The sequence below is a fragment of the Chinchilla lanigera genome, unplaced genomic scaffold (genome assembly GCF_000276665.1).
Source record: "Chinchilla lanigera isolate Chin_1 unplaced genomic scaffold, ChiLan1.0 scaffold00047, whole genome shotgun sequence".
In the NCBI taxonomy this organism is placed as follows: Eukaryota; Metazoa; Chordata; class Mammalia; order Rodentia; family Chinchillidae; genus Chinchilla; species Chinchilla lanigera.
This window is the reverse complement of record NW_004955448.1, coordinates 452,539-466,278: the sequence shown is the minus strand read 5'-3', so window position 1 is coordinate 466,278 and position 13,740 is coordinate 452,539. Positions and strand designations below refer to the sequence as shown.

General features: G+C 40.5%; 1 protein-coding gene across 1 annotated transcript in view; it reads right to left on the bottom strand.

Annotated features, from left to right (window-relative positions):
* Nucleotides 1–323: 323 nt before the first annotated feature.
* Hps3 (Hermansky-Pudlak syndrome 3) overlaps nt 324–13,740 on the bottom strand; it is a 27,804-nt gene continuing 14,387 nt past the window's right edge. Inside the window, exons 6-8 of the mRNA XM_013518625.1 lie at nt 8,516–8,594; nt 3,866–4,020; nt 324–406 (exon numbers count right to left, since the gene is read on the bottom strand). Coding sequence (XP_013374079.1) covers nt 403–406; nt 3,866–4,020; nt 8,516–8,594 — 238 coding nt within the window. The 3' untranslated portion in view covers nt 324–402. The remainder of the gene's footprint in view (nt 407–3,865; nt 4,021–8,515; nt 8,595–13,740) is intronic.

Genomic DNA, 13,740 nt, shown 5'->3' with positions numbered 1-13,740 from the left:
TTCTGACATCATAAAGGCACTGACTACTAAGATTAAAATCACAGACTGCCCAAATGACACTAAGATTAAAATCACAGACTGTCCACCTGACACCTTTAAGCTAACAAAGAAGTAATAGGACTGAGAGATTTTTCACTGCTAATGGGTATCAGATATAAAAGCTGGTAAGTGCATCCAAAACTCAAGATGGCTTAGGTAACAAGATTCTAAGCAGCATTACCAACCTGCTATAACAATCTCCAAGGTGCCCACAACTTTCTTTGAATGCTTCCAAAAGCTCTGCTTTCTCTCCAGGTTCCAGCTGACTGGCATCCATCAGGGCAGCTCTCACTAATAGATGGGCCTCGCTGAGAAGGTGGATGCAGCTCTGGGTTTTCACAGTCCTGTAGGTGTTACTATAGTCTACCTAAACCAACAGACAAACAGCTAATGTTACTGTAGAGACACATCTGGTAGTGCTCCAGTTCTTAAACACATGTAACTTGTGTTAGTAATATTTGAGCATATTAGACACACAAAGTAAGTATGTGATTATACATCATTCAGTAGGACCTTAGCTGAGTTTTCTTTCTCCACTATCTGTGAGCCAGTTTAACACATGCATCAGCACAAACACTACCTTGTTTAACAGCTTGAAGAACCAAAAAAGGTTGGGGATATAGCTCTGTGGTAAAGCACTTGCTTACTATGAGCAAGGCCCTGGGTTCAATCTCCAGCACCACGAAAACTAGTAGTTTTCAAAAAAGAATTAGAGAAAGTCAAAATAATACTGTAATATTAGCCATACAATTAATTTAATGATCTTTTGGTCCCAATTTGATAAGGCTAGTGAAAATATTTGAAATGGTTAACTTTTTTTTTTTAAATTATGTGATTTAACTCTTTCAAATTGAGACTACTGAATATCCCTTCCTGAGTTTCAACTTATGAGTTTTAGGGTCTACTACATCTACTGCATAATTCACAAGGGCTCACAAAGATTATCCCTAGCTAATTTGAGTTAATCAGTATATTCAGATGCTAGTGGTCAATTAGCTACATGAAGTCTAATGCCTTCAATTAAGCAAGACTGAAAAGACAGAACCAAGCTGATATACAGTAATTATCAGCACAAACTGCTGGGGGTGGGGGTGGTTCAGGAAACATTTTTACCTACTTACCAAAATGACCATCAATAGTGAGGGGCAGATGGATATCATGTCCCTCTAGATACTATACACTAAAAAAATTAAGAATGCATAATCTGAATCTAATATGAGAAAGTAATCTAACAAACCCAAAATGAAGAACACTCTAAAATAAAAAGGTAGAGGAGAAAGATGTATTTTTCAAAAATGAAATGTCAGTGTCATAAAATAAAAGGAAAGGCAGCAGAAATAGTCCAGATTCCAGGGCTAAAGAGACATGACAACCACCACATACACTGCCTGACTGCAAAATGGATCCTAGAATGAAGCAGCTGGAGAATGTCTATAAGCAATTACTGAGTCAACTGACAAAACTGGAATAAGAAGTGCAGATTAGATATCATTTCTAGGTTCAATTTATTCAAGCATGTGACTGGTATGGTTATGCAAGAGAATATCCTGATTTGTAAAGAATATACAATGAAGAAGAGAATGGCTGAGGTGGAAGCCCAGAAAGCTCTGTAGCTGGAGGAGGCCAGGCAACAGGAAGAAGAACAGAAGAAGCGGGAGCTGGCCAGGCTATGGAAAGAACTGGTACATAAGGCAAATCCGATATGCAAATACCAGTCTGGGGAGATAAAAGTCCAGTGACCAGCCTCTGAGCGTGCCTGTCTCTTCTAAGTTCTCCACTCGATTCTACTGCTGAGCTAAGCTGTGAGCTGCAGATACCACTTGGCAGTAGGAGCTGCTTGTTACGTCACACCAGGCACGGAGAGAACTCATTTCTCCGGACTCACTAACCCATGCCTAAGAGCATTCCGACAACTGTGGGGCCAGTTCCGTGGAGAACTGTTTTCATACATTTTTAGGCTAGAGTGAGACTCAACTAACTCATCTATGCCTTGATGAGACTTCCTGTAGTAGTTTCCTTTGAACATTGGTAGACCCTTAATTAGAATTTCAAGTCTCTGTGTCAGCACAGTGTAATTTCTTTTTCCCTTTATCCCTTTCCTTTATATATATGTATGTTTTAATCAGAAAATAAAGATAGTTCAATCTTGAAAAAAATATATACAATGAAGTATTTAGGGGCAAAAAGCTATCATGTATTAAATTTACATTCCAATGGATCAGAAAAAAAAAATGTATGTTGAGAAAGCGTAAGAGTATAAACAGAAAGAGAAGGAAAGGAGTGAAACACTGACCATGAGCATATCCATATGGGGAAAATAGGGTTTGTTCATACTATTTTTATTCTTTCAACTTTTCCCTAAGTTTAAAATCATATTAAAATAAAAAGTTAAAATCATTGGCAGTGGTAAGTAGGAAGCTTTCATCCTTAGAAGAAGAATAAGGATGTCCACTCCAGGCCCCTTCTGATAGGGTACTGCTGAACCAACCACAGTGTCCTAGAACAATCTGCTAGCATGCAAAGAAAGAGAGATAAGGATAAATGGTCTTACATTTAATCTAACTCCATTTCATGTTTCTCTTTGCTAGGGTTCAAAGTCAAGGGCAAGAGCTACTAATACTTAGCCTGGGTCACTGATCCTTTTTGGAAGGTGTGTTTGAATAAGGGACTCTTAATTTCAGTGAAGGGAATTTCTAGCAGCTCCTCAAGTGTTAGAAGCTTTGAAAACGAGAGGGTGAAGAAAGATACACACACCTCTGTCACACAGATCCTGGAAACTGGCTGGCTGTGGCATCCTGAATGTATGATATACATAATCAATTTATGATCATCAATTTTACTCAATTTCTACAAATAATCAGAAGTCTGAAAAAAGTACCATTTCTTTGTACAGCTGCACTGGTGAGATCGTATTCACAATATACAAACTCCACCCAGCCTCAGCTACAGGAGGTTTGGTCTTAACACTGGTATCTTTTCTAGAACTGAAAGCATAACAAAGGTTAACAATTGTTAAGGTAAGATGTGTTAGTAATAAATGACAGTACTAGCTGGTAAATACTGGGTGCCATGAAACACTATAACTATGAAATCACTTTCAGCGACTTCTTCAGTGATCAGCTATGCAGGTGGTTTTCATTGAACATGGTTTAGTACTACACAGGCCAACTATATGTAATGTAACTATTATGCATTGATAAACCAATTGCTTCCAATTCACTCCATAAATATTCTCAAATCAGGCTATGAAAGTACTGTGGACTATAAAAGTCCCTGTGCCCAGGGTCTCTCCTACCTGCAGCCTTCACGAGACCAAAAAACATCAAATAGAAACATTAGTATTCTAGAATTAAAGCTTTCTACTCTAAGAAATGTGAAGACAGACTATAAGTTACACTGTTATTAACTTCTTTTGCACTGTGAGAAAACAATCTTTGCATAAAAAATATAACTCCTAGAAGGTCAAAGAAGAAAAACTGAAGAAAAACTGAAAAAGTCCTGTAACTTGAATTAGCGTAAAATGCTGTTTTTCCCATTAATTACACAGAAAAGCATGATTTTAAGATTCTTATCTAAAATAGAACTGCTTTTCACTGAAACTGTTTTAGAATTCATTTGCTCCTAAAAGTACCATGGTCCATTACAAAGGCCACTATTGAGGTCTCTAGAACCTCTTCACCGTCTCTGGGAAAAGAACACCATAGAAAAGCTATCTGATCATTCCAAAGTTTTGATTTTTAAAAAGTTAAACTAAGACACACAAGCTACACCAGCTACAATTCATTCTGGAAGTTGGCAGGAATATCTGAGGCACAGGGATCCTTACAGAAACCTCCTGGGTGATTCTCTTCTCTCTGGAGTGGCTTCCGGGTCTGCCTTGGTCAAAAGTACCACATGATTTTTAAAATGACAGATGGCTTTCAAGCCTATAAAAAGCTGTATTCTTAAAGCACAGATATCCATACTGACAGGTGGACAGGCCTAAAAAAAAAAAAAAAAAATCACAAATTTATTTATAAATAGTTAGGAATAAAGGCATGTGGACTTTAATCATCAAGAATCAGTCTATTTATCTGATAAAATCTCTTCTTCCTTCACCCCTCAATAAGCCCAAATTTCTTAAGAAAGTGACAGGTTATCTATGTCTATGTAACCAACTGTCTCTTTTATAGAGCTACTCAATAACTTTAGTATTGGTTGACTGAATGAATGCAGACAGAGGGTCCCATGGCTGTAGAAACCCCTGCGCTCTCTCTGGCAGAATCCTCTAGAAGAGCAGCCTAAGACGGTAAAGTACCAACCGGGGAAATGCCCACTCATAGTGGGCTACACCCAAATGATGTTTCCAGGCAAAACTCACACACTGGAAGAATATAGTACAGCATGGAGAGTGAATGTAACCGTTTCCTTGTGGATGGATGTATACAAAAGATTCTTGCATGTTCAGAGAACCCTGACTGTGATCTTTCGGGTGTGAACAGAACCAGAGCCAGAACAGCTCACAGGCTAGAACGGTGAGGTAAATTAAGGAGCCAGGCTGCTGCTCCTAGGGGACCACTAACTTACGCATAATGGACAAGAAAGATAATGGAAGAGCCATTTTTGGGATCTCATAAAGTGATGCTGACAGACTTCTGACTTCTCTATTAATGTTTTGATTCTGAAGTCATCATCATCATGCCTTTGTATAAACTGGTTGGGGAAACAACTCATCTATGTTTTCATTTGTAAAAACAGTTAAGGTAGCCAGGCACGATGGCACACACTTGTAATCTCACCACTCAGGAGGCTGAGGCAGGACAGCTGCAAGTTTAAGGCCAGCCTGGGAAATATAGTGAGACCCTGTCTCAAAAAAAAAAAAAGTTAAGCTGAATGTGGGTAAAGCTGAAGAGCCAGAATCTCAGAGGAAGGGGAGGGAGGATCACATGTACTTTGGACCAGACTACGTGAGTGTAAAATCTTTTTCGGACAGCACAGCTCCCAGCCTGAGTCAGCATGTGGGTGAGACTGTGCACTTATTCAGTGAGGCCAGGACTTCACAACCCGTAGAATCACAGGGAAGGGAAATCTGAGATGAGATCACTGCTGCCTTTCCCTTTCCTGCCTCCACCGGCCTCAGAGAAGCAAGTTCCCACCAGCTTCTGCCCTATCCCTTTCCTTCCCCCTCAATCCTTCCTTGTTCATTCTCTCTAGATTTATGAGAGTACAGGAAGATGTAGAATCATGAGCTTTTCAAATGTAGACTGATCCTACTTCAATCTACAAAGCAATTATGTCCCACTGTTGCACCCATTCCCTGTGTAAGCTCACGTATTTCTAAGGTTTAAAAAGGCCAGGTGGGAGGAAAACAGAAGAAAGAAGAGGAAAGGATGGAAGATATTTCATCACTGTCATTTTCCCATTTTTACCAGAAAAAGAACCCTTATTTTAAAAATCATCTCTTATTTGAAAAGATTATGTATGCATCTCATATAAGAAATGGGAAATCTGTGATTCTGGTTCCCAAAGGGCTGAAGGCAAACAATAAGCCTGCTCACCAACAAAAAATTACAGGCAGCCCGTGGCAAAATAAGTCACCAAGAACTCAGACAGTACACTCTCCATGAAGTGCTCACTTACCAACAGGTAGGTGTCAGTGAGTGTGGTAAGAGCTCACTTTAGGCTGGTTTGTTAATGCAACCACTGCTACGGCGCACTTATTTTTCTGTAAAAAGCTGCACAAAGTTCCAAGTTGACATCAACTAATAGGAAAGCAGAGCAGCATGTACCTTCATGACAAACATCAATTCAATGAGCTTGTATGTCAGAAGTAAAATAGCACAGGAGAGTACTAGGCAAATGATCAGTGTATTTCTAAGAACAAAAATTCAAGTCAGAAGATACCACGAATTGTCAATATTTTGTGGTGAAGAGCTTTTCCAAGACAAAGCATATCACTCCTCACTAAAATGAGGTCACTGATCTAGCACAGCTGATAGCTCCTAGAGCAAGTACAGAAGACTGCTGAAGGCTTGAAAAATAAAAGAATTACAGCACATCTGATAATACTATAAATAAACCATTTCAATGCACTTCACTCAGTTTTCTACTCCTGACTACACTGGTATCTGCTGTTTTGTTAATAGCTCTCTGTTAATACAACTGCCACTAATATTTCTGTTTAAAAAAAATAAAATTGTGAGAATGAAGATGGCAGAGGACTAGGTGCAATAAAATTCAGCCTCTCCAAAATCAAGAAGCCAGACACTGAAAAATAACAACTTGGGGAAGATATAAAGAGAAGCAGATTGCCAGAAATCTGTAAGGAACTGACAAAAAAAATTAAAAGCTACAGAGAAGTTTGAGAGACGGACCACATGGCAGAAAAGGAACTGAAACAGTCAGGGTCTCTCCCGGGCTCCTGTCTCGGTCTGTGGCCCTTGGCAAGGCGACCCTGATTCTGCAAAGCAAGGTGACCATTGGGAGCCCCAGGGAAAAAAACAGCAGCACTGGACTGGACCAGAGACGGGGACTCTGGAGGGGGCCCACGGTTGTGATCTGCAGGGACAGTGCCAAGTTTTACTCTGTGGGGACTCTCCACATGGCAGGCAACAGGCCAGCGTGGGGACCCAGCACAGGCGTCTGCCACACTAGGTTAGGAGCCATTCCAGAAAGGGGTTGCTTGCTTGCATCTGGGGTTCAGAATGGGGGCAGGGCAGCTTCCCTTCAGGTTCCCAGTGTTATCCTCCTACATGACTGGGAGAGAAACAGCCATGGTAACAACCAACGATAGAGAACAGGCTATAAAGAGACCCACAGAGAGGTTTGAGCTTGGGCTAGGAAGGATACAAGCCCCGCCCCCGGCGATGGGAGCCAGGCCCAGCTTGAGTTGTGCTGGGCCTGAAATTGCCAGCATTGAATACTTGAACCTTCACGCCACTGCCAGCATCCAGCACATATCTGAGGTATGATTACCTCCCTTACCCACCACTGCAAGGACAGACACATTTCTAAGATAAAAATGAACCAAAGATCTATACATTAAAACAGAAACAACCTGCTGGGATATGAAATAGGTAAAACTCTTGAAGACATAGGCGTAGGCAGACTTTCTGAATGGAACTCCAACTGCACAAGAAATAGTCAACAAATGAGATCATATCAAATTAAAAATGGCTCTGCACAACAAAAGAACCAATAGAGTGAAGAGACAACTTATATTTTTCCAGCTATTCCTTAGAGATTATATATGATACATAAAAACTCAAAAAATATTAGACCTTTTAAAATAAAAGATCCAATCAAAAAATGGGCAACTGAAATGAACGGACACTTCACAGAAGTATAAATGGCCAGTAAATTCATGAAAAAAATGTTTAACATCTCTGGTGAGTAGAGAAATGAAAATGAAAACAAAGCCCACACTCCACCTTACTCCAGAAGGAATGTCAATCACCAAGAAATCAAACAATAACAAATGTTGGAGAGGTTGCCTGGAAAAGGGAATCCTTCTACATTGTTGGTGGGAATGTAAACTAGTACAACCACTATGGAGATCAGTATGGCAATTCCTCAAAAAACTAAAACTAGAAATTTCATTTGACTCGTCTATTCCCCTTCTAGGTATCTTCCCCAAAGAGTTAAAAGACATCGTATCACAGCAATACATGTATACTCCTGTTCCTAGCAGCATAATTCACAATGTCTAAGTCCTGAAAGTGGCTTACATGTCCACCAACAGAAGGACGGATAAAGACAATGTGGCATTCATTCACAGTCAAATATTACTCTGCCATTAAGAAGGATAAACGAGTCATTTGTATGAAAATGGATGCACACTGAGATCCTAAGGTTAAGTGAAATAAAACATATAATCCTAAATATTATACAATTTTTCTGATAGGAGAAACTCAAATCAAAAGAGCAAAATAAAACAGGTAACACCCCCCCAAAAGAGAGAGTTTTCTAGAGGACGTTTTAGTTAATCAAAACACTGATTTTATTTCTGCGTTTTGTGATGTTTGTCATATTTGACAGATATTTTAAAGTGTATATATAAGCTTTAGACTTTACTAATCAGGGTTCTCTCTCCATTTGTGATAATATCATTTTGTATTTTTGTCAAGTAAATAAATCTGCAGATGTGGGAAAAAAAATTACCAAGGCTGGGCTTGAAAAAATTAAATAAAACTGTAGTATAATACTGCTATTTCTGAAATTATACTATATATGTATTTTACCCAATTTAAAAACCATGCGCTAATCAACCTTGAGTGAAATGTTTTCAAAGCAATCCTAAAAGCTATTTCAATCATAAATCATAAAATGCTTAATATTTGACATGCAAAGTTCTATTCCAATAAATAAGACAACATTAAGGCCTTTAGTCCTTCCCCAGCCTAGCCCCAAGAGAAAATCTACAAGTATTCATGTGCTCCCTTTGGATCTTCAGGTCTCACGAGGATCCAGGCAGACATCAACTGCCAGTTTAACTAACCTTTAGGTTAGTGTCCATGTAGGGGTCCTCACGAGCTGCCGCCGCACTACACCGCACCGTGAAACACTGCAGGTTGTTTCTGAGGAAGAAGAAAGAGGTGGCTGAGCAAAGGGATGGATAAGAACCAACACCTGCCACCACCACAGTAAGGAGGGCTTCACAGGCAAACAGAGCAACGGGAAGAGGGAGAAAACTCAAATGTTGATGAGTTAGACAGATTCTCAAAAAGGAGAGCGCCGCAGAAGCCCTTGGGAGTGTGTTTGCAAATTATAAATGTATAACTTGTCCTTGCATCACCACTACTGAATCGTGTCTCTAGATGCTGAACTTGGACATGTAATCTCAATATACGACTCTGATCTACATCTCTATGTAAGAATCATGGAACTTGGTCAGCGTCCTTACAGACAACATAACAAGATTTGTCTAGGGTATGGATGTGTGATGATCAAAGCCAAGATCAGAAGCTGTTTCCAGACTTGGTCTATTCTCCCGTCTCCTAAGGATACGACCTTTGGAGTCACCACAGCGATGGGAATGGCAACCCTACCCCATTCACTCAGGATGACATTCGACCTGGATTATTATGCTGGACAACCCATTTAGACCAAGCAAACACAAATCAGTGGTGGAACTGAAAATGAGAGAGATTCTCTGAAGGAATGTTCCGCAGCACCTTAGCTGGTACCTTGTTTTAAAGACTGCAGTATGTAAGGTTCATGCTAGCCAAGTCCTCTCTGAAGAATAAAACCAAGGGGATTCCAGCCTTCTGGCTTCTTGCTCTCTTCTACCTCATCCCACCACCCCAGGATGCTTATAGTAAAAGGACCTAAGGCACATGACATGCCCGCTGGGGTTAGCTGAGTGAACACCAATATTGACTTTACAGACAGTTAATTATTAACTTAGATACTGCTACAAATCCATCTTGTAGTAGGTTATAAAAATGACTTTTAAAAAACTAGACAGTTGGAGAAGTAAACACAAACTCTTTGAAGAAAACATAAAGGACTAAAAGAAAGCTAACAGTAACATTAAAGTGCAGCAGTGCTTCTTTACCACGCACAGAACTCTGCCGCCATCACACCTGGGAGCCTGCACTGCACACTGAGGGTGTTCAGCTGGCCTCTCTCCACCGTGGTGCTCCCACTTCTGCTTAGCCACGGCCGGCTCTGTCCATTTCCAGTTCTAGTAAATGACCTTTGGGGTTGCCATAGTGATGGGTACAGCAACACCATCCCTCATAAACCTGGAGTAGAGTTAAAACTTTGGGAAGAAAACTCAAAGTGGGAAGCAAACCAAGCACCTGCAGTGGGGCCAGAATGATAAGGAGAGCCGCTGTGACCACAAAGAGCAATGAGCTGCAGGTTTGGGATCACACCTTCTCTACGTGGTAGTAAACCCACCTACTGGGTAGTGCTGGAAGACAGAGCAGAAGTATAAAGAAGAATAAAGCAAAGTGAAATGTGCTGGCACAGGAAGATGTCTAAGGTTATGTTAAAAAGTGAACCAGCCCAACAGTGGGTGGGATATTCTGTAAAAAAAATCACTCAGTATATGAATTAAAAATAAAAGAAGTTGGGTGAATAAATATGGCTGACTATGGGGTGCAGAACTTTGCAGGGCTTTCCAATTTATACATTTTTATGTGTAAGACTGGCAATTTTACATTTTATATTGTTGCTTTTTATTTTAAGTACTACAAATTGAACCCAGGGCCTTTGCACTGGCCTATATCCTCAAGCCCTTTTTCATGTTTTTTTTTTTTTTTTTTGAGACAGGGTCTCGCTAAGTTTGAGGTTGCCTAGGCTGAGGCTCAAATCTGTGATCCTTCTGCCTTAGCCTCCCATAGTACTGGGATCACAGGCATGCACCACCACATCCAGCTATTCTTTCTTGGTTCTTACAAACAAAAAGTATTACCTTTTTTTAAAGTATTACCTTTTTTTCAAGACAAACTTATAAAGTAAGATATTTCTTTTTTCTTTTTTTGGGTTTTTTTTTCCGGTACCGGGAACCGAACCCACGACCTTGCACTTGCCAGGCAGGCGCTGTGCCTCTGAGCTTACCCCAGCCCCTAAAGTAAGATATTTCTAAAGTATATATCTACTTGGTAACATTAAAACTATGCAAAATAGTTTTACATAGTTTTAATGCAGAGGATTTAAAACACAGAAACATAGAGGATTTGAAACACAGAATGAGGATATTTATTAAGGATCTGACTTTATGTATTAACAACTACTTTCTAGTATCTCACAGTTCCACAATCAAGGTAATGATGTCAGAGTACTTTTTCAGCACTAATGTTAAGAAAATTCCAATAGTGGTCTACCTGAGGAAAGAAAAAAAGCAGAAATTGTATATGACTTCATCCCAATAATACTAATTCAGGACTCTGCATTCTAAATTACTTAATGACTTACCATATACAAGAGAGAGGAAAATAATTTTAGTGGGTTCACTCACTAAATTCTCAGTATCCTCTCCATATATGCAATCAGATGAAAAAAAAGACAATCTTTCGCATTTGGGGGTAGAAATTAGTATTTCCATCCTTTTCTTTTGTCTCTCCTTTCCTTTAGTTTCTGAGATGCTACAGTTTCATAGGTTCTTCTGTATTCTTCAAGATCCTAGTCTTCCTCCTGTTGTTTACTAAACATGACCTTTACCAGAATTTAGATCTTTAGTGACTTTTCTGTCTACACACTGTTTAGGTCATATGCAGTACTCTGAAAATTGGCCTTTTGCTTTTTAATGCTAACAAACTTCTAAGCTTTTCTCTCTATCCTGAGTGTCCAAAAACCTACTTATAGCATTCCCTCTTGATATTCCATAAACATCTCATACCCAAATGTCTAAACCAAACTTTCCTTTTGCCCTACATTACACTCATCTTTATTCTTCCACTAAAATCAGGCTCAAACCCCACAGCAGTTTTTCCTTCCTCCTCTACCCTGTTATCCCATCAGACTCCAAGTATCTCTCCCCTGGAACCCACCTATTTATTCTCCTTTTTCTCATCATTCCCCTGCCAGATACAGCCCCTTAATATTCTTTTCAAAACCATTCCAATAGTTTGTTTATCAATACTCAATAGCCATTATCAATTTTCCCAACGCAATACTCTGATTGCATCATTTTCTCTGGTCCAAACCTTAAAAAATTCCTCAGCTTCATTTTCAAAGCCTGAGCTAGTTTTCAAGCATTATCCCTACTATTTCTCTACTTTTCAACTTCTTCATATTTGAAGAACAATAATACACTACAACTTAGAAATCTGGAAGAGCAGTTACCCTCCACACTGTTCACTTAAGGAACACCTGCACTGGTAGCATTTCTCTTACATCAGAAATCAGCAGATGGAAGCAGCCACATGAGGAGTGGGTTCCCCAGGTGGGTTCTGAGCAGTCTGAAATATATTCTGGCACCTGCTGAAGATTCTGATACTACCACTCAGTTCAAAATAAATCAGAGTTTCATCAATTAACTATGGCAAGTATCTGAAAAATTAGATATAGCCTTTGTTTACAGTCTCTAAGCTTCACCTGCCAAAATTCTAACTAGCTTTCAGGCCCAGTTTCAAAAGCTACCACCTAGCTGGGCATGGTGGCGCTTGCCTGTAAAGCCAGCACTCAGGAGGCTGAGGCAGGAGGATCGCTGCAAGTTCGAGACCAGCCTGGGCTACAAAGTGAGCTCAAGGCCAGCCTAAACTGCACAGTGAGACCTTGTCTCAAAAAGACAAAACAAAAAAAGCAACCATCTACCTGAACCTTTCCCACACGATCGAGCCAAAAGTAACTTCCCTTCTAGTATGCCTTAGTTACTTTCTTCTCATTGCTGAGACCAAATACCCAACATCCAAAACTAAGGAAGGAAAGATTTATTTAGTTCACAATTTGTGGAGGTTTTAGTCTATACTTGGTTGGCTCTGAAGCAGGGTGACAAATGGCCAAGGCAAACAGTTCATGGTGGCAGAAAAATGGCAAAAGCAGCAAGAGCTAAAAGGGAAGCGCAGGAGCAAGCCTCTTTCCCTCCCTTACACTGTATGCAGGCTCCCCACCTCAGGGCAGGTGTAGCACTCACACCTGTAATCCCAGCACTGGACCATGAATCAATCACAAACTCTAGAAGCCCACATCCAAGACTGCACGAGGCTTTGGGGGGACATCTAGACACAAACCATAACATTCCACCCCTGCCCCCCAAAGATTCACACACATCCTTTTATGCAAAAGGCACTGTAGTCCATCTCTAAGAATTGTCAAAGTCCTAACAGTTTTAGTATTGCTAAAAAGTCTAAGTCCCAAGTCTCCTCCAAGATGTAAGGCATTCAACATTCAATGGCACAAGGTAAACGTTACCATTCCAAAAGGTACAAACGGGGATACAAAGCATTGGGACCAAAGCAAGTCCAAAATCCAGCAGGGCAAACATTAAGTCCTGTAGTTCCACGTGCAACATCCGAGGCAATCTGTGGTAAATTGTGAGCTCCAAATGACTTGTATGGCTCCGCACTTGTGGTGGTTGTAGCTCCCAGGGCTTCTCTTTTAGGCCCATTCTGTTTAATCCTTACAGCTTTCCTTAGATGATCCACGTTCGTTGCTCTTCCAAACTTGTGGGTTCTCCACTGCACCTTTGGCTTCATGCCCACAACTTCACATATGGCCTTTTCAGGGGCACACTGTCTGGCCTTCCAGGCCTTCTGAAATCTAGTTGGAAGCTTTCTTAATCTCAGAACTCTTGCACTCTGCATGCACCTAAAACCAGTGCCACACAGACGATGCCAAGGTCTGCTGCCAGGCTTTCCTCTCTCGGCTATAGGGGTCCAAGTGCCTGGATTGCTGGGCATTCTGAATCCTACTCTGAGGAACAAATTCTCTAAGTTGCCACCATTTTGAGACCTGGTGTGGCTGCTGCTGCCATTCTGGAACACAGTGCGGCTGCCGCCATTCTGGAACATGGTGCTCTGTGGCTTTCTCTTCAAAGCAATCTTTCACTTTCGCGGTTTTGAGGCTGCAAAGGGTGGAGACTTGCTGCTTCTTGTGATGTCCTTAGGCCATCTTTTATGTTCTCTTGTCCCTTCTCAGCAATGAAAACTTTCTCCACTTTGCCTTTGCAGTTCACAGCTTTACTGGAGCTTCATTTCTGGCCAAACTCACAACATTTTAAATCATCCTGCTGGGTTCTTTTGCTCTTAATTCTCTTTTTTTTTTTTTTTTTTT